Raw genomic sequence first — 23,827 nt, 5'->3', positions numbered from 1 at the left:
GCAATGAAAGCTGACACAAGTGAAAGGCAATGTCACCTGTATCTGGACAAGAAAGTTGCATTTGAACTCACCACAAAGACAACAGCCAACACCCTGCTGGTACAAACATTCTGCACCTGAGACGAAATAACTCTTTATACCGGCAGGTGGCAGTAGACTGGATTGATCATTTAACAGGCAACAGGAATAGATACTATTAATTTGGAGGCTAGGAAGCGCTCCTGTTAGCTGGGAGGCTAGGAGGCTTGAGAGAGCTATTCTCAGCGAGGAAGAGCTACTCTGACCTGGGAGGCTATGAAGAAGTACTGTTAGCTGGGAAAATAGGGAGCTAGGATGAGCTACTATTAGTTGGGAGGCTAGGAAGCTAAGATGAGCTGCTATTAGCTGGGAGGCTAGGACGTTAGGAAGAGTTACTTTTAGCTAGGAAGAGCTACTCTGACCTGGGAGGCTATGAAGAAGTACTGTTAGCTGAGAGACTAGGGGCAAGGATGAGCTGCTATTAGCTGGTAGGCTAGGAAGCCAAGAAGACCTACTATTAGGTAGAAGGCTAGGAAGCTAGGAAGAGTTACTGATAGTTGGGAGGCTAGGAAGCTAAGAGAAGCTACTATTAACTAAGAGGCTAGGAAGCTAGTAAGCGCTACAATTAGCTGGGCGGCTAGGAGGCTTGAAAGAGCTACTCTTAGCTAGGAAGAGCTACTCTGACCTGGGAGGCTATGAAGAAGTACAGTTAGCTGGGAGGCTAGGAAGCTAGGAAGAGTTACTAATAGTTGGGAGGCTAGGAAGCTAAGAGGACCTACTATTAGGTGGGAGGCTAGTAATACAGAGCTGTCCCCTCCTGAATCATGCTGACCAGTTGGTCAGCAGTCTATTCTTTCTAGACCATGCTGTTGTGGAAATATTGAACGTTCATGCTGTTGTGGAAATGAACGTTGACCCTGAGATTAATTTAGTCTGAATGGAGGAGAAAGGGAGACAAAGACAAATAAAACAATGACAATTAAGTTAAGTGAACGGCAGGTAAATCTCTATATGTCGCAGTACATCATTCCCATGCAGAGTGCAGCTACAGGAGTTAAGGAGTACAGCAGAACAACAAAACAATGATCTATTAACAAAGTAGAGAATATTTAACTGTGTCGGCCCTCTGTCGCTTCTGTCTTCTTTCAGCACTCTCCAACACTGAGCCACACCAAAGGTAATCCATGTTAGCGAGCTAGCTAGAGCATAGTTTTCCCTCAGATTTCTCAAATGCCCCAATGTCAACACTCCTCGACAATTCCTCACACTGCCAGAAGGGGGAAGCAAAAGACTTTAAACGGGACTTTAATTAACAGTTGGTGATGGCTCTTGTGTAATGTTTGACCTGAGAATACTTTTGATGGGTTTTGTCTGTGAAAGTAGTTGCTTCTGCATTAATGCCTAAAAGTTTTCTTTCTATCCACAGAAATCCGTCCTACTGCCTCTCCAAACTACCAACAGGGACCAAGAGGGATGGAGGGGGAAAGCTGTAATCCTGGAATAGCCATAGATTCAGGTAATCCGTTGCTGAGGGCAGTTTTCCTCCGTCGACTCAGACTTACTCGTCTGCTCCTGGACGGCGGCGCTTACGTCAACGAGAGCGACGGCCAAGGCCAGACACCCCTGATGGTGGCCTGCAGGACCCAGCATATCGACACCCAAAGCGCCAGCAAGGTCAAGCTGGTCCAGTTTCTCCTGGAGAAAGGAGCCGATCCCAACATCCAGGATAAGGAAGGTCGCTCTGCGCTGATGCACGCCTGCCGGGAGCAGGCCGGCCCCGAGGTGGTGTCTCTGCTCCTGGCCAACGGGGCAGACATCAGCCTCGAAGACCAGTCCGGGACCTCGGCTTTGGTCCACGCAGTCATGGCTGGAGACTGGAAGGTGTTGAAGCTGTTGCTCGACACGTGCAAGGCCAAAGGGAAAGAGGTGATTATCATAACAACTGACAAATTCCCATGTGGGAAACTACCGGCCAAGCAGTACCTCAGTATCCCTCCCCTTGGTCCTCTTGATCCGGCCGACAAAATGACAGCTCCCGCATCTCCCTCTGAAATTCAGCTCATCACCTCCCCTCAGTCCACCTCCTCTTCTTCCCTATGTCCTCCCAAACCTGTCTTTTCCTTTAAAGAAGAACAGATCTGCAGTGTAAGTTCCCACCCATGCTCCCCATCAAGGTTTCGAGGCTTCGGTCAAACAGGTCCGAATGGACTGCAGCAGCCTCTACTGAGACTGAACTCTGAGCCGTGGTTAAAGATCCCGGAGTCTCTGCTCGCCCAGCATCGCCACGCCGCCTCGTCCCCGGAAAAGAGCCGAGACTTCAACCAGACGGAGAACCTCTCCTATGGAGCTCGCAAACTGGACGGGGACAACTGCACAAACTCGGAAAGATTCCAGTGGTACGAGGGAAGATTAGCAATGAATAGGGAGGTAGAAGAAGATGGAAAGAACGACTGTGCCAAACACGACGAAGACAAGATATCCGTACCAGGCCTCATGTCATCCCACTCTGCCTCGCACCCTAACCTGCATTCTGGAAACCTCGCCTCCTCTTCCTCCGGCTCTGGTGACAAAACTCTCGGGGCGCCCCTTCACTCCATGGCCTCATCAAGCCTTCAAAGTGTCATCCAGAGGCGCAAGCTGGGCGCCGACATCTACAGCTCCGACCCCCAGCTAGCTGTAGACATCCAAAATCTCCCTGAAGAACAAAGACCCAGAGACCCGACAGACGGCAAGAAGCTGGCGCCGTTACGCTGCTCCAGCACCTTAGGCTCCAGAGAGTCGATGTCAGGCCCGAGTAAGAGGGTCCTGTTTGGGTACGAGCGCAGAGGGTCTGGTGCCTTCTTGTTGGACCACAGCTTCCAGGCCAAGCCTAGATCTTTGCCACCTCTAACCAACACCCCCATCTTTAACGTTTGTAACTCCAGCAGTGGAGGTAGTTTCTCAGAGTCTGGCCAAAAGGGTTTCCTCCCCTCTGCTCCTCCTGGGCAACCCAAGGAGCTGACCAGGAGGATGCTGCTGAGGAGACACTCGATGCAGACCGAACAGTTCAAATCCACAGCCTGAAATTCAACCCGGGGAAGGAAGAAAACGCCATCCGTGTGTTTAAATGTTGTCACGTTGATGTTTTATTATCCGTGTAGTGAAATCCATTGACGGAAAACCAAAGAGGATAAACTAAATTCCGAATGGATTCAACAAAAATACAAACTATAGTGACCTCCCTGTGCTTCGGCTGGTCCTGTCGTCACGTAGGTTTAGTGTGCACTTTCTAAAATACAAGTCGTTTGCAAGCCGTTACCACATCCACGACACTTTGAGCAATGTTAGCTTTGATTTGCAGGCAACTTGACAAATGTAAGTTTAATATTCATTTGCCTTTTGGCTCCATTTTGATCTCCTCCACTGTCTGAGAGAAAGAAAAAATGTATTAATTGTTTACTGTCAGTTGATATCAGCTTTGCGTATCGTCGGTTTATCGTAACGTCTTTTCAGAAAACAGGGTGGACGAGAGCTGCAGTTCAAAATCAAAACAATGAGCTTAAACACGATAAAAAAATTTAAAAAAAAAATCTAAGTAGAGCTCTTTTCATTTCTCAGTACAAGCAATGTCTGGTGGTTTGACTTTTTAATAAAAAAAAATAATTAAATCAAATTAGCGCTGCTTTAAAGTCAATATATGTACAGAATTGACCAATCAGAGAGCTCCTCCCCTTTGTCAAGTCCCAACTTCTTGTGTTACGGTTGCTAGCTTAGACAAAAAAAAATAGCTGTGGGTGTTCAGTACCCGTAGAAAAACATTGAAAACCTGTAGAGGTAACGTGGAGGCGAGACAGCTAACGTTAGCATCGGTTTTAATATTAGCAAACATCGGAAAGCTAAACTTCCTCTTGTTTTAATGTATAGCTGTTTGCTATACCCAGATTTGTTTCTGGAGTTTTAATGATTCAGATTTTATTGGTTTTCAAGGTTTTTCCTGTGGGAATAGGCGCCTGCATTGCTAATTGTTTGTCGAAGCTGGTAAAAGTAACACAGGAAGTAGGGACTTGACAAAGGGGAGGAGCCATCTGGTTGGTGTTCAGCCGACCAACCAGACGCCGTACGCTTTTACGCTTCAATTATAAAATATATTCCATCCGAAGGACTTGAACGATGCCGTAACTGTTGACACTGCGGCTTTAAAGTGTTGGACTTTGCTTTTTTGTTGAAGGAGTCTCAAATAAATAAAAAAAATAATAAGTCGCCGTCAGCTGCAAGAAGAAAATGTCGCTGTAACATGTTTAATAAATGATTTTATTATGATAAAAATGCATCACAAATCATTGTGAAAAGTACATCACCATGCATTAAACATGCATAATCAATTCAAAGTGTCCGTCTGTTCTACCGTTCATTAGGAAATACATCCTGTCACTCATTACTTCCATGAACTCCTAAAAACAGCCCACGTATTTACAAGTTTTTATGACTGTATAAAAAAAAACAGAGAATAAAAAGGGCAGTAAAAACTTAACTACTCCAAGAACAAACTATTAAAACCAGGGATTATGTTTGAATTTGTGTCCACGCCACTAAATTCAGATCACATTAGGTAAAATAAATACATAAAATCATGACGCTCATAATACAAACAGTGGCACAATACAAGATTTGTTTTCTCTGCTACCAAAAAAATACAAGCAACCAGACTGTCGTAACGTCACGGGAATCCTTGAAGCTCCGTCTTTTACCGTCTGTCGGTTCATCCCCCCCGCCTGGCCCGAAGGGTTCCCAAACAGACTTAGTCCCGTCCCGTCCCGTCCTGGACAGACGTACGTATACTCCTCACCAATTCGCTCAGGCCCTGCGGTCGTAGTCACTGACCCTCTTCTTGATGTGGTTCAGCCTGGACTTCAGATATTTACACCTGCGCTTCTTCATCTGGTAAGCTGCAGACTGTGGAGACAAACACAACGTCATGATGGTTTGCTTGCATCATTCTAGAGAAAGATCCCCTTTCTTCCAGATGACATAGTCCAAACAGCTCTTTTGACTTGTCATAATGAGTTTTCTGGAAATTCATGAATCTGTACTCGAACATCTAATCAGATCATGACGTTTCTTCTGTACCTCATTCCTGATTTATCACAAGAATGAGCCCAAACAACAACAACAAGGTGGCGGGACATAATATCAAAGATCTACGGGAGTCATGTGGTTGAAATGTCGAGTCAAATCTGGATTATTAGATTGTTTTTTTTTTGTTTTGTTTTTTAAATCATTGTTGACCCTTCAAATAATCCCACATACCTTTTTAATGTCCTTTATTCTGTTGTACTCATCCATAGCATCCTGTTAAAATAAAAGAAAAAAATATAAATACACCAAAATATCACATTTAACAAAGCTTCCATGGATACACATGCTTTATTTTTGGTTGGATGGTTGTGTGGTGACTTGGAGGTAGCAGAATAAGATGTAAATATCCTCTTTTAACTCCACCAGCTCCAGAAGAAAAATATTTCACAATGATTTAACCCTCTGGAGGCGCCAGCGCGTCCAAATCACATGACCAGTTTAAGACGCAGTCTCACTGAATCTCCGTTTCAACTTGTGTAGAAAGTGCTAACTTCAAACTATATACCAGTTTTTAAATTGTGTTGATAGGCCAAGTAAAACTAGACTTATTATAAATAATCTACGTCATGATTTTTCCTGAATATTGTCGTCATGTTTGGTGCAGGAAGAAACGGTGAAAAGGAAAACACTAGCAAGCGGAGAGAGCTAGCATGCTTCAAGTTCCTATTGGTCGAAAAATGCATCACGTCAACCGATCAGAAAATGATATGGCAATGGTTGCTAAGAAAGAAGGAAAAGTTGTGGGAGTGACGACGGAGAAAGAGAGAACCGAGACTTGAGATCTGAGAGATTTGCGACCTTTAGACACTACTGATTGTGATGCCTGATAGTTTTGTAAATAGTTGTAAATAACTTTGTTGTTGGGTAAATTTTTACATAAGCTTTTGAAATTTACAGTTTAGATTTGCATTCTAAGTTATAAAAATGATTCGTTAAACATGTTTGTGGTTTTCACAGTGAAAAATCACAGTGAAAGTTTTTCCTACTCTGATTTTATGTTTTTAGTCTGGTTTTAGGTCTAGTGTGTTAATACAATACGTCAAAATGAAAAAATAACTGTAAAGTCACACATGTGAGGTTGTGCTGAAAAGAATGACACCAAACAAGAAGAGGTAAACTGTTTTTAAGATGAAATATGAAGGTAACACCAAACGTAATCAAAAACGGACAATTATACTGTAACCCTAACCCTAACCCTAACCCTAGGGTTACATCCTAAAAAGCTTCACTATCCTCTCACCAGGTACTGTGGGCTTCCCTCCACCAGCTGATCCAGCTCTCTGTCCACGTCCGACAAGTTCTTGTTGATCCTGTCCAGCTCTGCCTGCAGGTCTTTGTACTCAGCGTGGTCGCGGTCAAACTCGCGCTTGTAGTCGTTGCGCTGCTGCTCATTCATGATTGGTGGAAATTCACTACGACAGGAAAGAGAAGGAAGGCAGGGGGGTAAACCTCAGAATAAAAATAATCTGAGCAAATAAACTGGTTGCTCTGTAGCTACTTAACTATCATGTTATGTTTAAGCTGTTCCACTAGGCTATGCTAGGCTAGGCTAGGCCAGTTAGCTAGTTTGCTTATAGAACAACTAGTTTTGTTGTATTTCCTGTATTTAGCTGCTCTCATCTAATCCAGTTTAGATTTGTTCCAAGGTACAGTTTAGAACATTAAGCATGAATCAAATATAATGAAAAGGGTGACTTAAAAGGTAAACTACATAAAATCGCAGTGAGACGCTACATCCAAGCTAGTTTGTGTTTAACTAGTTCACTTTTTAAAGACTAGTTTTATTACTTATTCGCTGACAACATACCACTAATCTTTAGATTTCCTCATTTAAATAATAAAAGACATATTTCAGAATCAGAACTCGTTTTAAAACAGAAAAAAAAGGTTTAACTAAAGAGGTTTTAGCTCAATTTAGCCCTCGTAACTAGCATGAATGTAGTTGTGTAGCTTTCCACCAATTTTTCTGTTCTCTAACTTATTAACTGTATCTTTTTATTTTTATTATTATGTTAGAGTATTATTACTCATATTATTAGCTGAGTATTTTATGGTAAAGTAATAATAATAGTGGTTGTACTGTTTTGACTAGTCCATGTAGAGGACAGATTTGTTTTGTACCTGTCGAAGTCGTTGTCGTCCAGCTCGTCTCCAGAGGAGTTGTAGTCGGTCTCGTAGTCCTGTCCGTCGGCGCGACGTGGCCGACCCGCACGCCTCTTTTTGGGACGTCCAGCTGAACTTGCCATCTCTGAGCTGCTGCTGTAGGGAACCCCATTTCGTGAAGGCACGGCTTCAACGGCGGGCCTGAATGACATAAGGTACAGATGTTAGGACGGTGCACGGCTGGTGCAGATTTGACCACTCTTCAGTTCATTCAGTGGATGGAGTCAGAGGTAAAACACCAGCCATTTTGATTTATGACCTGCCATTTCATTTTGAATAAGAAAACAGGTCAGGTGTAGCTTGTTCCTGTTTCCTTCATGGTATGAACACCTTGTCATGTCCGCTCATCAGCACAAACATATTCCACATAGTTTCAGTTCTGCAAGAGAATGCGATTACCGAAACTGCTTTCACTTAATGCAGCATGATATAGTACATAACTGACAGATTAGATGCAAGTTACAGAGACTGCAACAGAATTCAGTAAGAATTATTAATTTATTTAAATCAAATATAGAATACGTAGAGTTGAGTAAATAGTGGGTGTACTCACTCTGGGGTGTAGCTGTACGGGGGTTTGTCGTAGTTGCTTTCGTCGTCCAGGTGACTCCTGGAGCTTCTCAGCTTCTCTGGATAGTCTGAGACCGGAAACACTTCAGGGGTAGCGGACACGTTGTTCACCTGTTCACCAAAGATCCAACAAATTAGAAACTTTAGATTCAAACTTTGCTTTAACTGTTTTAGGTGAATACTTCATCTGCAAGTTTTAATTTGTTCATCGTTTATCCATTAGCTACCTTTAGCTGCTGATACTTAGAAGTTATTTTAAATCTTATCGTGTACAATTTTCTCAGTTTATTTCTATTATTTAGTTTATTTATCAAATGAATGATCTTGAGCTTTGAGAAGGGAGCAGATGTACTGTTGTCGAAGAATAGCTGATGTTCTTGTTTGAACTTAAACCATTTCTCAATAGTTATAGTTGGAAAACATCGATTTTTGGACTTTTATTTAGACAAAACGGGACCGTCAACACGCCACTTTTAGCTTTTTCTCACAATTTAAAGACAAAATCATTTATAGTAAGAATATTAATAGTCAGTTTTAGGGAGTCTTCTTCAGACAAACACTCTGGATTTCTTCCAGCTCTGGTATGATGTACCTGCATGGGCTTGTTCTCTCATAGTATGCAACATAATTGAGCTACACCCTGCTGCACGCAACATGTATGTTGCTGCAGGCTGTTGCTGCTGCTGCTGCACTGCCTCAGCACTTTCCAGGTGGGTTCCCAGTAAAGTGAAGGCCTCTGGTTCCCAGTATCAAGTTGCTGTTGTGGTGTTATGTGTCTGCTAACCAGTAGGTTTCATGGTTCAGAGCTTCAGTCCGACCTGTTCTTCCTGTTCCTTGTGCTAAAGTGAACTAAATGTCATCATGACTTCCAGCAACGTGACTCACCGACTCCTCACTACTCGCTGCGTAATGTAGCAAAAACATATCTGAAAATAGCTGCAGAGAGAATGATTCATCAAAAAGAAAATTAAAAATAATGGATTTACTGATTTTTAAATGCCTCAGTGCGCCGACAGTGACAGACCAGGTTTTTATTCCTGGATTCTTTCTCACTATCTTAGACTGAAACCGTGAGCTCGCGCCACACCTTGAAACCAAGCGTTCCAGGTAGAGCAGCAGGCCGTCCCTCCCCCACTGATAAACAGGTGACTGTCATGAAACTGGTTCCGCCACTTCAATGGATGCGCTTGTTTTACTGCTTAGCTTCACTAAACAAACAACAGGCTGACGGCACCACAATGTGCTTGAGTCATCGCACAAGATCCTCCATCAGACATAAACAGATGAGCCAGCTGATTTGTCCGACGAAATAAAAAAAAAAACCTTTCAGATACGTGTCTGAGACGTTAATACATTTACCAAATATTACAGCTGTGAACTAGTTTCGGTGAAGGTAAAAACAATAATGTGCCCTCTACTCAAAGCTTAAGACCTTTAATGTCTCTTGGTTGAATTTAGGAAATTATTAAAGTATATCAAGGTTTAGTCAATGAAAATGTTTTCAAATGCGATCTCAAACATTAGTAAAGTACAGTCCTGGTTCAATAACATTAACCAGATATTTACATTTAATTTTAGCTGCATTATGCACGGACTTTTGCTAATTTTGATCTAAAGTATAAAACATCTAATGCCTTTTTAGTTGTTTACTCGTGCAACTTGTAGCAATGAGTTAAAATATTACATTATAATAATTTAAAGGCAGCTTAATCTCACCAAGAAAAACATGTGAGCTTTTGCGCTAAGCTAACGTTATGCTGCTTTTCTTCTATTCGGCTTACATTTGTACGACATAGCCAGCTAACTACATTAAAATATATGATTGTGTGTTATAATACGTAATTTAAAGGCCTCTTAATCTCATTAAATTAGATGAAAGCGACTGTACTTTATCGCTAAGCTAGGCTAGTTAGCGTTTGCTAGCTTGCACTAAAGAAGTTTGTTGCTACTTTTTTTAGCTCACATTTTTACCAAGGAGGTAGCTTAATACATTAAAATTTATGACTGTGTGTTATATTATGTAATTTAAAAGCATCTTAATCCCATTAAATCAGGTGAAAGCCACTGAACTTCCCTGCTAAGCTAGGCTACTAGCTTAAAGAAGAACTAGCTTTTCTACTTTTCTTTTATTCGTCATAAAGGATGTCATGGTTGTTTGTGAAATATCAAATCAGAGCTTTCATCAAATTAAATTATATGAAAGCGACCATACTTTACCACTAAGCTAGGCTAGTTAGCATTAAGCTAGCCTGCACTAAATAAGTTTTTTGCAACATTTTTGCCAAAGAGGTAGTTTAATACATTAAAATATATGTTTGTGTGTTATATTATGTAATTTAAAGGCATCTCTAATCCCTTAATTTTCCCGCTAAGCTAGGCTACTAGCTTAAAGAAGAACTAGTTTTTCTACTTTTCGTTCATTCCTTACAAGGAATCTCATGGTTTAGTTTGTGAAATATCCTAAATCAGAGCTTTCATCAAATTAAATACGATGAAAGCGACCGTACTTTCCCACTAAGCTAGGCTGTTGGCTAGCTTGCATTAAAGAAGTTTTTTGCTACTTTTATTTAGCTCACATTTTTACAGACGAGGTAGCTTAATACACTAAAAAATATGACTGTGTGTTATGTAATTTAAAAGCATCTTAATCCCTGAATTTTCCTGCTAAACTAGGCTACTAGTTTAAAGAAGAACTAGTTTTTCTACTTTTCTTTTATACGTCATTTAGGATGTCATAGTTTGTGAAATATCATAAATCAGTTTTCACACAGCATTTTGACCGACTACTCAAAGATATTCAGGTTAAAACATTGAAAATATCCAAGAGTAAGATCTTTTAGCTACTTTTCCAACAAAATATTGTTTTTTCTTGAAATTTATATGAAGTTATGTAAAATTTGGGAGCAGGGGCACACCTCAACCGCTCCTCTTAATAAAACTTTCTTATACCCAGGTAACTCAGGTGTTTCTAAACCCCGCCCATCTCATCCATTCATCCTCCTACACACTTCATCTCCTCTTCTATCCACTCTATGGGAGGCACCACCAAGCCTCCATAGTCTGATTTATATTATTCGAGACAGAAACTCTGCCGAAACTCTCCAACCCTGCCGTTATCGTACTCACCCACGCCTCCACATCCTCAGGCGGCGCCAAATCATCGATCACCTTCACTTTCCTCCACAAAATGTTGCTCTTGCCGTAGTTTCTGATTTTCTGGCGGGTCTTCAGAGCGAAGACGAGCATGATGATGAGAGCGGCGGTGACCAGGAAGCCGAACACCACGGCGATGGCCTGAAGTCAGAGAGACGAGGAACCACAGGGTTACATGCAGAGCAACAGGAAGCGAGATTACAAATCTGTTCAAAAATTTAATGTGTTCACCTCTTGGGGCTCCACCACGCAGTAGTGGTAAAGGTACTGGTTGACAAAGGAGCCCGAGAGTTGCGGCTGTTGAAACTGAGCGCACAGGCCGATAATCTGGTTGCTGTAGACGGACCCGGAGGACTGAGCCGTGGGGTTCACCGCCATCAAGTACACAATGGAGGCGATTAGCATTAGCAGTGCTAGGATGGCGCAGAGGATCACCACCGCTAGGTAGAACTTCCTGCTCTCCGATAGGCTCTGGTGGGACACGATGATGATGAAGACGGCCAGGGAGAAGATGAAGACAATGGCTGCCATGGCAATCATAAACCCTTTGCCTGTTCGTGGGTCGTTGTAGTTCCCTCCAAGCGAGTTGTAGCCGTAGTTGTTTCCAGCTCCAAATCCGCCTCCGCCAAAGCCGCCTCCCCCAAAGCCTCCGCCAAAGCCTCCGCCGACTCCCCCAACTCCCCCAACTCCCCCAACTCCCCCGATTCCCCCAAAGCCAGAGAGGGCTCCCTGAGAGTCCCAAGCCAACGTGGAGGCAACGCAGGCAAAGATGGCCACGCACATGACAAGGACGATGATGCCCATGATTTTGAGGATGCCCGGTGGGGACGTCCAGCGGTAGAAATGCTGGAACTCATCATCGGGGTAGTAAGAATAGGCCGGCTGTGGAGGGCCGTTACTGGAAAGAGACAAGAAGACAAAATATACTTTACTACAGAAATAAATTACACAAATTATTATGCACATTTACACATCTAATGGCACATGGTGGATTAAAAGAGGAAATTGTAAATAAATAAAAAGTGCAAAAATATATAATAATTAATATAATAAATACACAAATGAAATACAAATAAAAGGAATTGAAATAAATTGAGCGCAAAAGAATTATAATTGTTCAAAATTTACTTGTGATAATTTAAAGTTTTGGTATTTCATGAATAATAATTTGTGAGCGAATTTAAAGAAAGTTTATTTATTATATCACAAAACCGGAACAACAAAATGTAAAGCACGTCTCTCGTGTCTTATTGTCTCAATTGTGTAATAGTTGTCATGTTTCATGCCCGTGTAGCTTTAGTTATGGTTAACTAAAACAACTATTTTTTTACCTCTTTTTATTAAAAAAATCAAAAATAAACTCATTAACATCTCAACCAGAACTCCCTACCAAACTAATTAGTAAGAAAACAAAGTGAATTATCCCTTATTTAACATTTCAGAGTAATATTCTGTATGTCACTGGTATAAATTAAACAGCATGCAGCTTATTTACAACATAGTTATTTTGGCATTGCTAGTCTTCCATACATAATGATGATATACAGCATAACTGGCTTTGGTGAGTTTCATATATATTTGTTAAGAAGAAGACTTACTATCCATTATCTGCCTCATATGGAGGTGGACTCCCGTTGGGCCTGGAGGACATTTCCGCTGAATGTTCACGAAATAAATAAAGAAATCTGTAAAAAAAAAAATAATAATAATAATAAGAACAAGAAGATTTCTGGATTTAGTTTGAAACACAACAGCAAATATTATTTATTTTTCTAAAAAAAAAATTTTTATTTTTTTTATCATTTTATACAAAATGTGATGAATACGTTGATTGTTTTGGGTTAAAATATGAACTATATATTTTAAAATGTACCAGACATATAGATTAAATGTACCGAGTGGTTTCAAACGAGCAGCTTCATATAACAGCAATAAAACCTCCAGATAAAGTCACAGTCAGAATATTTAAGCACAGTCGCTGTTTTCATTCGTTATTCTGCGCTTTAACACAAAGTCACTGTGTTCACACCTGAGCGAGGAGGCTGTTCACGAGTTAACTGATTTAAAGGTACAGAAAATTAAACGTTTCTCTGCTGTAGTTTTATAAAAAGCGAACAAAAGCAGCTCTCACCTGTCTCTGGTCTGACCGACTCCTCACCTGGAACGTCTCGACTGAAACTGCATCAGCTCATAAAAACAACGCAGACCACACCCAGACCAGCCAGGCTCTGGGTGAGTTTAGCCACGCCCCCCCGCCACCGCCGCCGCACAGGTGTCACGTTACCTGGCGATACCGGAAGTTCCTTGTATCTTTGTTTTTTTCGTGTTCGTGGAAAAGGGCCAGGAAATGCTTGAGTGGATGCGTCAGGGCAGGCCGAGAGTTTCAGGTGTGGTAAATAAGAGAATCTGGTTTTCTTCATCTCAGGTGGATTATTATCGGTATGGAGTCCCGAGAATGACAAAATACAAAGAATAAAATATGTGACGAAGAAATAAGCCTCCTATTTTTCTAGTTAGGAAATGAATTATCTAGATTTATTAAAACAAATAAACAAATACTTAAAAAGAGAAGCTGAGGGGCCAGAATAAAATAAAAATAAAATAATAATAATAAAAAATATTTATTTGAAAGAGTCTGTTACAAAGAGTACAGAGAAGGAAAATAATAAAATAAAATCCCCCCAAATACATAAAACATTGTGAAATAAACAGAAAAATGCTTAAATATAATAATAATATGCAAAATATATTTTAGAAAATGACAACAAACTGAGCCTTTATATGTCCTACATACTTTCACTTAGTTAAATCAGATTTTTAAGGCGACTCAAATAATAAAAAATGATCAAAATTACTATTTTATTTCTATTTATTTACTGTTACTGTTGTTTTATGTCACTTATATTTTTTAGCCGGTAGATAAATAAAGACAACGCCCAGACTGTCAATACATGAGCAGAACTGTATTATGAGAATAGAAAGCACCTGTTGGTCAGTTATATTATAAAAGAACATGTACAATCACACACAGGAACTCAAACCTCGAGAGATTTACAGCATCATGAAGCAAATACATGGATTTATTTAGGCACTCTGGTTATTTTAAGTGACTATAACGTACAAAAGGTTTATTCTATGAAATGGTCGAACACAGCGATACAAAATATACACAGCATACAACATTTAAAACAAGTTCTCAGATTAGAAAACAAAACAGAAATGTGTGCAATCAAAACAAATGTCCCAGCAGTTCAAGGAACCAGCCGGGGTGAGGATTTGTCAGGATGAGCAGTGGTTTTCAGGAACGCTGGAGGGTTGTGAAATTTGTGTAGACGACTGAAGAACATGGAGGCAGACAGGGTTTCTCCTGCTGATCACCTGATAACATTCAGATACCAGTGAAATAAAGTGGAAAGACTCGGCTACAATTTAAAGTCACAGTATCACACATACATTTTGTACAGTTATTTGCATATTTAGACCATTTTAAGGAATTATTTTAGATTATTTTTTGGTTAGTTTTCTCTCAGATAGGAGATGGTTAGCTTAGCATAAAGACTGGACACAAGCAAAACGTTTAAACTGGCTAAATCCTCCTAGCAGCTCCTCTGAAGCTCTCAACATCCCAAATAAATCAAAACACAATGTTATGATTTTAACCTTTAGAGTAGAGTCGTCTTTCTTTCTGGATCCATTAAACATCAGCCAGCGAGCTAGCTCCTCCCAGCTTATTAGCCTAGCAACTAATAGCAGCTCCTCCAAGCTTCCCAGCTAATAGTATCTCCTCTTAACGTCCCAGTAGCTCCTCCTAGCCTCCGTGCTAATAGTAGCTCATCCTAGCTTCCCAGCTAATAGTAGCTCCTCCTAGCATCTAAAGCTAGTAGTAGCTCTTCTTTTTTCCCTTTTAAATGATGAATCCAGACTACAGCCTCCTGCTGGTGGAGAGAGTTTATATCCTCCAGAACCAGCTGGTCGTTAGAGGTGTGTAAGTGGTTTCAACGTTTTGGTCCAGACACAGGAGACGTGAGGCGACCTCACAGTCATCCATCGTTGCCGGTAGTTCTTTGGTGTCGGTTCTGTGTTTTTAAAAGCATTGAATTGTTGCTTTTAACGACCTTTAGAGCTGCTGACATTCAGACTGTATTTAGGTTAGGCAGAGTCGTCGGCCAGCCATTTCCGGTCTTTATGCTAAGCTAAGCTAACCAGCTACAGGTACGAGAGCGGCGTCGACCGTTTCATCACCTACTAAGCAGATTTCCAGTGAGGATAAAACAAACACAGACACACAAATACAAAACTTCTGATATAAAAGTGTTTCTGACAGATTTCTCAAAGCATCCTGATCATTTCCGCCACCGGCGCTGGCAAAAGCATTTGTGGCTGAGGTTCAGCTGTATCCGTCGTTCCACTCCATGACTTTATCGTATTCCTGGATCTTCTGCTTGATGTGTGACAGTTTGCTCTTCAGATACTCGCAGCGTTCCTTCTTCTCGAGGAACGTCGGATCCTGGGACGGAGAAGCAGACGGAGATGTCACGTACGAAATAAATAAACCTGAACATTTTGTATCATGTGAGCATAAAAGGCCTGACACAGTATATCCTCTGTTTATAAGAGCTCCAAAAAACTCCAAAATTTGACAGGTGGAATTAACAGTAGCTTCAGAATCCTAAATGATTTTGAAATTAGGCAGCGTAACAAACTTAAAGAGAATCTTCACAGATATTTTTCTCTCTGATCTCAAACCTGCACACACTACAGGATATTAGGATTTCGATTATGGTGCCAGATCAGGGACCACTGAACGCACCACCTCACAAGAACACAGAGACCGTTCAGTTTGTCTGTACGAGCTTCCGGTCCGGAGACACGCCGAGCTTGGTGGTGTACCAATCCCAGTCAAATCAAGGTATAAAATGATTTTTAAACCCAGCCCTAATTAATACTCCTCTCTTTTTCCTGCTATGACGTCTCTAATCGTCTGCTAAATCTGAAATCTCCTGAGAGACTAATGCATTTAATCTGTTCTTGTGCTGATGCTCTGTGGGGAAGATATTCTGGAAGTTAGACAAACATGAAGCTCACGTTTTTCTTCTTCTGGTAGTCCTGCAGGATTCTGTTGATGCGATCCACCTCCTGCATAAAAAACAAACAAAAAAACTGTTGAACTTATGTAGCACGGTATGAAAATGAGGCGCAATGGAAACTGGAGCAGATAAGGAGTCGGAGGGTGGAGGGGAAACCCAGCAGGGACAGGAAGCGCAAAACAGAGGAAGTCACAGGACGAGGAAATGAGGCACAATTTGACAACAAAAACGCCAGAGCGGTATCCCAGACAAAACGCTTCCTCGGCTCAAGATGACGCACAAGAAACCGCTCGGCTGTGAACGCTGAGGGAAGCATGCTCTCCCAAATACCAAACAATCAGGAACCACAGTTTAAGATAAGATAATTATATAATTTATCCCACAGTTTAACATCGTTTCACGGCTACTTCCTGCTCAAGATAAAGGCTCCGTGCCACAAAGCTAAACGTCAAAACACCTCTGCATGAGGGTGTAGACGACGGATCATCGGTCAGCTGATCCTAAATAAGTGGATTTACTTAACACGGGGGTGTCAAACACACAGCGGGTCGGACCATTAAGATAACAGAATAATAACCTATAAGTATCGACAACTCCAGATGTTTTCCATTTGTTTTAGTGCAAAGGAGAATGTTTATATTTAAAAAAAATATAGTTAAAAAAAATGTAATTTCTTAAGAAAAATTAGTCTTTTAGCACTTTTGCGCAATTTTTGCTGCAGGGCCACATGAGACCCTCTTGCGGGCCGCTTTTGGACCTCGAGCCGTATGTTTGACACCCGCGATTTAACACATAATTCTAGTATTTAAAGCTGGTGTGATCAGTCACCGTCTGGCTGCTCGGGTGCTGAGGCAGGCCGCGCATCATGGCGTCCATCTCGTCAAACTTCTTGAGGGTAGCCTGCACCTCGGCGTGGAGCTCCTTGTACTCGGCGTACTGGTCGTTGAACACGGCTCGGTACTGGTCCCGCTCCTCGTCCGTGCGGATCGTCGGGTACTTCCTGTAGGACGGAGGAGGAGGAGGATCACGTGTTATTAACATGATAAAAAGGTTTGAGTGGACACTCAAGTGTTTTATTATAAGGAGATTATTAGAAATGTTTACTTCAGGGACCTCTTTTTTCAGTGGGAGAAACAAACGTTTAAAGAAATAATTATAAACCCCGATATTTTAGGGACGCAGGAGCCAAAAACTCTAAGGTTCTGCATCTTCACACAACAATCCATCCAACTAATCTACATTTATTATAATATTCTGAGTTGCACTCACGCGATGTAGTCAGGAACGATGACCGGCTTGGGGATGTGACCCGAAGGTATCGCTCCCTGCAGAACCTTTGCAGGAGCGGCTCTGGGTGCAGCGTGGATGGGAACCACCGAGGAACCCTGAACCTGTTCTGGAGTCCTGGGAGCCGGAGCAGAATCTGGGACGGCCTGAAGAGAAACACGTGAGGCGACAACGATGTGGTTTTAATCGTCTAGAATGATGAATGTGTTTGTGTTTGTTTACGGAGGGCGGAGGACTTACCAACGACTGCAGGGCTCGCATCTCAGACGTCTGCATCTGAAGAACAAAAACATTTTAATTCGTTAACGTTTTAATTTCCTGACGTCCTGTAGGAAGAAAAACAAACTAGAAGACATGAAGTGGGCGGAGTCAAACTAATCTCAGGTCTGAGGACCAATGGGAGCGACTGACACGGATGATTGACACAAACCTAAAGGTAAACAGAACAGGAGAATGAGAAGGAGGAAGAGGAGGAGAGGAGGATGAAAGATGAGGACCAAAAATTAAGAACTAGTAGTAGTAGAAGGAGGAGGAGTAGAAGAGAAAGACTTAAGAGGTAGGAGAAGAAGAAGCAGGAGAAGGTGAAGAAGAATATGATGATGAAGAAGAATTATAAGGGAATGACAAAAGAAGGAGGAAGGGTGAAGGGAAGAACAAGAGGGTGGAGGAAAAGGAGAAAGATAAGGACCGACAATGAAGAACTAGTAGTAGAATGAGGAGGAGGTGGAGGAGGAGGAGAAGGAGGAAGAGGGGGGAGAAAGGAAGGGAGAGGAGAAGAAGAAAGGATGAAAAACAGAAAGAAGAAAGAGGAATGAAGAAGGGGATGAGGAAGATGATAAGAACAAAGGACAGGGGAGATGAAGAAAGAGAAGGACAAAAAAAGAAGGAGGAAGGGAAGAACAAGAGGGAGAAGGTAGAAGATAGAAGATAGAGGAGGAGGAAGAGGAGGAGAAAGATGGGGAGAAAAAAGGAAGAGGAGAGGAACAACAGGTGGGAGGAGAAGAAGAAAGGAGGAGAAATCAGTGATGTCATGAAACTATAAGAAACACAAATTTCCCAACGAGACACAGCAGCTGGTTTGTACAGAGCAGACTAAGCTCCGCCTCCTCACGGCCTGTGTGTAAATCCTGTGGTTTGTTTTTGTTTTTCACACGGTTCAGACTGAACTGATCCTTTGAGCTCAGCAGTACTTTGAGGATCGTCCCGTCCAGACAGAAGCTCTCACCTCCTGCCCGTACTTTTCCCGGTATCTCCGAGCAGCTTCGTGTCTCCACAGCTTGAGGCAGACGATGGCTCCGATCAGATACACCACCATGGTGACGAAGAGGAAGATGATGGCGGCCGTCTGTCCGGCCTCCGTCCTGCAGAACGCTCCGTTGATGCCGTTGTTGAAGACCGGGTACGAGCAGAGGCCTCCGCGAGTCGTGTCTCGGACATAGACGATGCCTGGAGGACAAAAGACAAGCTAATACATGAATAGCCACCCAGCTAATAGCAGCGCTTGGGAGCTTCCAAGCCTCACAGCTAATGGCCGCACCTTCCTAGGTTCCTAGCCTCCTAGCTTCCTAGCCTCTCAGCTAATAGAAGCTCCTCCTATGTTCCTAGCCTCCTGAAAATCGTAGCCAGGTAATTGTAGCTCTTCCTGACTTCCTAGCTTCACAGCTAATAGCAGTGTAGTGGTTCGTAGCTTCTTAGCCTCCGAGATGATTGTCGCTCTCGCTAGCTTCCTAGCCTCCCAACTAATAGCACCTCTTCCAAGACTCCCAGCTAATAGCCACCCTTCCCTCGCTTCCTAACTTCTCAGCTAGTTCTTCATAGCTTCCTAGCCTTCCAGCTATCAGCCGCCCCTTCCTAGCTCCCTAGCCTCCTAGCCTCCCAGTAGCTCTTCCTAGCTTCCTAGCCTCCTGGAAATTGTAGACAGGAAGCTTCCTAGGCCCTCAGCTAGTTCTTCCTAGCTTCCTAGCCTCCCAGTAGCTCCTCCTAGCTTCCTAGCCTCCTGGAAATTGTAGACAGGAAGCTTCCTAGGCCCTCAGCTAGTTCTTCCTAGCCTCCTAGCCTCCCAGTAGCTCTTCCTAGCTTCCTAGCCTCTCAACTAGTTCTTCCTAGCTTCCTAGGCCCTCAGCTAGTTCTTCCTAGCCTCCTAGCCTCCCAGCTAATAGCCACCCATCCTAGCCTCTCAGCTAATCGTAGCTCTTCCTAGCCCAACAGATAATCCACATTTTCTGTACCTGCTGCCATGTAGAGCACGGACAGCGACAGGTTGATGATGAACTCGGTCACGGGCCACCAGGACGAGTCCAGCAGGATGGTGCGGTAGTACATGGTCATCCCCAGCACCAACATGATCACAGTCACCACCCAGGCCAGTCCCGCCACCACCAACACAAACGGGGTCTTGGGGCCGGTGTAGTAAGTCCCGCCGGTCCCTGCCCCGTACAGGCCCCCGCCATACGCCCCACCAGGGGACGAGTATCCGAACATGTTGAACCACTCGTTGTCTTTGTGGATGTAGGCGCACACGCAGGCGAACACGGCAGCCCCCAGCAGCAGCTCCACGCATCCCAGGATCCTCAGCAGCCCGGCCCAGGACTTCATGAAGGCGTAGCGCAGGTGGTACTCCTCCACTCGCTCGCTGTAGGTCAGACCCGTGTGGTGGGTTCGTCCCGACGTCGACTCCAGAAGCTCCTTATGGGAGTTGTAGCTGCCCCCCGAGCCGCCATAGGGATCCCGGTATGATCCAGGAACGGAGGGGGACTGGGGGGGCGAGCAGCGTACTCCCTCGGTGGTGCTGTTGTTGTTGGGGGAGGATGAAGGCATGGACCACGCCTTCTTACTGCTGCGGTTGCTTCCTCTGAAGAAGTTCTTCCAGGAGTCGGGGATGAAGCGGTGGACCGGTTTGATGTCGAGGGCGGGGTCGTCAGCGTCGCCTTCGCTGGGGTCAAACTCGGGGCCGACGGGCGGCTGGTCGGGCAGCGGCGGAGGCGGAAGCGGGTCGGAGCTCAGAGCGAGGCGGTGCTCGCTCAGGGGCGTCGGCTCGTAGGAGTCGGGAAGTCGGGGCAACGAGTCCTGGGGAACCTGGTCATAGTGGGGCGACTGGCGGACACGCTCAGTGCGTCCGTAAGAGCCTCCTCCATAGGACATGAGGATGGTGATGGTCCCTGAAAGCAGCACGGAGACATTCAGACCTCTGATCAGTCATTTCTTTAATGAATCTGGTTTGATTTATGGAATTTTATTTTCTGTTTTCAGACGTTTTTCTTGTCCTTTTTAATATGTGCGTGTCTTGGTCAGTTTCATCTTTGTCTTTGTTCTGAGTCATTTTGAGGCGTCAAGACGATCAGTGTGTCTCTTTTTGCAGTGAATTTTAATCTTTACAGACATTTTGCACGGCTGTACGAATTCTTTCTGTGTCTATTTAGAACTTTAACGCACCTTGACGAGGACTTTCTGTGGTTGTTTGTTTGTTTGCAATAATTTTGTATTAATCTGTTTATTTTGCATCACTTTTTAGTCATTTTGCATCGAGTTTTGTCTGTTTGCAGACATTTTGCCTGTTCAAACTGTCCTTTTGAATATTTGTTTTTGCCTTTTGTAAGTCTATATGTGGACCTTTTGTGTCTCTGCTTTGTTCTTTGGTCTGTCTGCAGTGGTTTTGCATCTCATTTGTACTCATTTTGCATCGTTCTGTGCCTATTTAGAACTTTTACTCGCCTTGTAGTGAACTTTTTGCGAGTCTCTTTGTAGTCGTTTGTTCGCAACAACTTTGTATTAATGTGCTTATTTAGCGCGTGTCTTTTTAGTCATCCTGTGGTTGGTTGTTGCCTGTTTGCAGAAAACTTGCAGAATTTGTCTTTTGTCGTTCTGTGTGTCAGTCTGGTTTGTGCTCATTCTGCATTTCTGCATTTTTCCATTAACTTACAATTTTTTGTGGTTGTTTTAAGCCTGTTTGTAACTTTCATAAGTGTATAAATGGACCTTTTGCGTCTTTCGGTGGTCATTTCGTGCCCGGACATTTTGCACGTGGTAGGAACAGTTTCATTTTTTATTTTTGTGGTTGTTTTTTTGCCCGTTTGCAGACATTTTGCAAACTGAAACTGTCTTTCTCAACATGCAAGATGTTTTTTGACGTCAGTTTGCATCATTTTGAGGTTTTCTGTGCTTATAATAAACTATAATGAAACCTGAAGTGGACTTTCTGTGAGTCTTTTTTGTAGTCATTAGTTTGTTTGCAGCGATTTTGTATTAATTTGCTCCTTTTAGTCATGTGGAGTCTTTCAGTGAGTCTCTTTGCAGTCGTTTGGTTGCTTGCAATCATTTTGAATTAATTTGAGTGCGTTTTGCATATTTTTAGTCATTGTAAATGAATCAAAGTCAATAACAGAAGAGAGCAGGAAATAATGAAGAGAAAGAGACGACGACAAGAAATAAAAGATGATAGAAGACGTCGTACTAGATATTCCAGCCCAACATTCATGCAAACATATTGAGGTGTAATGAAGCTGATCTCCACCAGAGGAAACAAAAAACAAAAAACGCCCTTCAGCCACAGCCCCTCGTCCTCCATGCAAGTTGAGTCAGGAATGTATGTTTGTGCTGCAACCACAGAGCTACTATTACTAGTTGTTGTTAGCACAGAAACACATTCTGGACAGTCAGCCCCTCAAAGCCCGTTTCCTCGAGTGGATTTGATCTGGAGAGGTAAAAATAAAATATGAAGTGAGCTTGAATACCTCTTTCACACGCAGTCACTCAACACGACTTACATTGGCCTGCAGCTCAGAATGCAAACCTTGTACGAACACAGACGAGTCACCTGCAGAGACAGAGACACCGTGAGGACAGGTGAGGAGGACAAACGTCAAACACCTGCAGGTCTGGAGCTGATCTACCTGCGTCACTTTATTACGTCACAAAAAAAATTAAAAAAAACACCTCTGAGTCTAATGTCTGACGGACTGAATCAGCTGTTAATGATGAGAATGAACGTGCAGATGATGGAGACGAGGCTCAGACAGATGTTCAATTTACAGCCACTGGAGAAAAAAAAGAAAATATGAAGAAAAGATGTAAATGTTTGCTTTAAATTAACATTTATAATGTTTTAAAAATGATAAAATGAGGAAAAAATGTTCATCAATTGTCTCAAAATGTCAAAACTTTAGAGTCGAGTCAAAGAAAACCAGGAAGACATTTATAGTGGAAGTCAATAACATGACAACGGAGCGTTAGACAGATGTTTACAGATGTTTACAGCAACTAGAACAATAATAACATTAGTTTTTGATTAATTATTTATTTTTTGTTCATTGATTAAAAAATGAAGTCATTCTGGTCGATTAATCAATTAATAGATAAAACAAATCAAGTTTTAATCGTCAAATAATTAATTTTAATCAAAGAATGGTTTGGTTTACTCCAATATTGTTGCTTTAAATACTAAAAATGTAAAGTTTTCACTATTTTATTCATGTTTTATTGTTCAAATGAAGAGAAGAGAAAATCACTGTCTGATTAATGTCTTATTAATTTATAGTTTAGCTGTAAATTTATTAATAATGATGTTTTTAAGTCGAGTAAATGATGTGAATTCCTTCCTTCCACTGTTTTAATGACTTATTCTAGTTGAACAGATCCCAGTCTAATAACTGGAGGCTCCTGTAGGTGACCGTGGAGGGAGGCCTGCTATCAGCTGGATCAGGTCCAGAGACTCGGTCTGATCCCAACTTTAAAAACCTGACTCCACATTAACTCCGTGTCTCACTCTTCATCTCTGGTCTTATTCTCTTTTATTTCTATTTATTTCTCTCCAACAAATTATTTTAGTCTGAGTCCGCCTGACGAGCTGAAACTTCCCTCGAGCTGCGGCTGCGCGGATCGTTTTTGTTTACGACACTTAAAAGAATAGAAACTTTAAATTCCTGTAAAGCTACCAGAGGTTTGTTAGAGCCGGTGTCGAGGCGGAGCTCTGAGCTTCTCTCTGCGGGTAAAGAGTCTGTCTGCGGCCGCTTACCTCGGTCTCTCTTCTTCTTCTTCTTTCTCTCATGTCAGAAACATTAAACCACAGGTTCCTCCGTTTCTCCCTCGGTCCAGACCACGTGACACGCCCATCCCTCTGACGTCAGCGCGCCGCGACGCACTTCAACTTACCTGTTGCCTGGGAACACCTGAGGCGGAAGCACACATAGACACACGAACACACGTAGACACTGACTGGCCAAAAAAAAGGTCGTTGGACCTCCTTTATCTCTGATTCCAGCTCATTCTCTGTATCATTGTTTCTATAATCTTCTCCAATGTCACCAGATTTATTTCCATCCAGTGTTGCATTCATTTCTAACCAAGATCTTGTATTGATGATGGGAGAGTCTGACCACTGCTCAAAGCCTTCTCCAGCACATCCCAAAGATTCTCAATGGGGTTCAGGTCTGGACTCT

The 23,827-nt window shown here is 42.6% G+C and overlaps 3 protein-coding genes across 6 annotated transcripts; 1 reads left to right on the top strand and 2 right to left on the bottom strand.

Moving 5' to 3' along the window:
- Positions 1 to 1,491: 1,491 nt before the first annotated feature.
- ankrd34ba (ankyrin repeat domain 34Ba) lies at positions 1,492 to 3,149 on the top strand (the record flags this gene model as incomplete). The annotated part of the gene is made up of 1 exon (XM_084571808.1): positions 1,492 to 3,149. The coding sequence occupies one exon, from the start codon at positions 1,492 to 1,494 to the stop codon at positions 3,079 to 3,081; it is 1,590 nt and encodes a 529-aa protein (XP_084427934.1). The 3' UTR covers positions 3,082 to 3,149.
- A 1,141-nt stretch (positions 3,150 to 4,290) lies between these two features.
- Positions 4,291 to 13,202, bottom strand: oclna (occludin a). The gene is made up of 9 exons (XM_084572395.1): positions 13,151 to 13,202; positions 12,618 to 12,704; positions 11,251 to 11,917; positions 10,993 to 11,160; positions 7,850 to 7,977; positions 7,255 to 7,437; positions 6,374 to 6,545; positions 5,305 to 5,346; positions 4,291 to 4,950 (listed from the first exon to the last, which is right to left on the bottom strand). The coding sequence occupies exons 2-9, from the start codon at positions 12,668 to 12,670 to the stop codon at positions 4,852 to 4,854; spliced, it is 1,512 nt and encodes a 503-aa protein (XP_084428521.1). The 5' UTR covers positions 12,671 to 12,704; positions 13,151 to 13,202; the 3' UTR covers positions 4,291 to 4,851.
- A 930-nt stretch (positions 13,203 to 14,132) lies between these two features.
- On the bottom strand, positions 14,133 to 23,488 carry marveld2a (MARVEL domain containing 2a). 4 transcript variants are annotated; one of them, XM_084572228.1, is made up of 10 exons: positions 23,404 to 23,488; positions 22,326 to 22,426; positions 22,124 to 22,206; positions 19,622 to 20,551; positions 18,619 to 18,839; positions 17,634 to 17,669; positions 17,376 to 17,539; positions 16,935 to 17,106; positions 16,105 to 16,155; positions 14,133 to 15,526 (listed from the first exon to the last, which is right to left on the bottom strand). In XM_084572228.1, the coding sequence occupies exons 4-10, from the start codon at positions 20,532 to 20,534 to the stop codon at positions 15,407 to 15,409; spliced, it is 1,677 nt and encodes a 558-aa protein (XP_084428354.1). In that variant the 5' UTR covers positions 20,535 to 20,551; positions 22,124 to 22,206; positions 22,326 to 22,426; positions 23,404 to 23,488; the 3' UTR covers positions 14,133 to 15,406. The 4 variants fall into 4 exon arrangements, with proteins under 4 accessions (XP_084428354.1, XP_084428356.1, XP_084428355.1 ...); XM_084572230.1 differs by having other exon boundaries at positions 22,157 to 22,206; XM_084572229.1 differs by having other exon boundaries at positions 19,622 to 22,206.
- Positions 23,489 to 23,827: the final 339 nt, after the last annotated feature.

This window comes from Chelon labrosus, assembly GCF_963514085.1.
Source record: "Chelon labrosus genome assembly, chromosome: 22".
NCBI classification, from domain to species: domain Eukaryota; kingdom Metazoa; phylum Chordata; class Actinopteri; order Mugiliformes; family Mugilidae; genus Chelon; species Chelon labrosus.
The sequence above is the reverse complement of the archived record's forward strand: the minus strand, read 5'-3'. Positions and strand labels throughout refer to the sequence as shown.

Bases quoted from the DNA above. Each gene is read 5' to 3' on its own strand.
- oclna (XM_084572395.1), bottom strand. From the start codon at position 12,670: ATGTCCTCCAGGCCCAACGGGAGTCCACCTCCATATGAGGCAGATAAT. The intron at 7,978-10,992 runs GTGAGTACGATA...TTTGGTGAACAG, and splicing joins CTGAGGATGTGGAGGCGTGG to GTGAACAACGTGTCCGCTAC. The intron at 4,951-5,304 runs GTATGTGGGATT...TTGTCTCCACAG, and splicing joins GAATAAAGGACATTAAAAAG to TCTGCAGCTTACCAGATGAA.
- marveld2a (XM_084572229.1), bottom strand. From the start codon at position 20,534: ATGTCCTATGGAGGAGGCTCTTACGGACGCACTGAGCGTGTCCGCCAG. The intron at 18,840-19,621 runs GTACAGAAAATG...TTTGTCCTCCAG, and splicing joins CGTGCTCTACATGGCAGCAG to GCATCGTCTATGTCCGAGAC. The intron at 17,540-17,633 runs GTAAGTCCTCCG...GTTTCTCTTCAG, and splicing joins TGCGAGCCCTGCAGTCGTTG to GCCGTCCCAGATTCTGCTCC.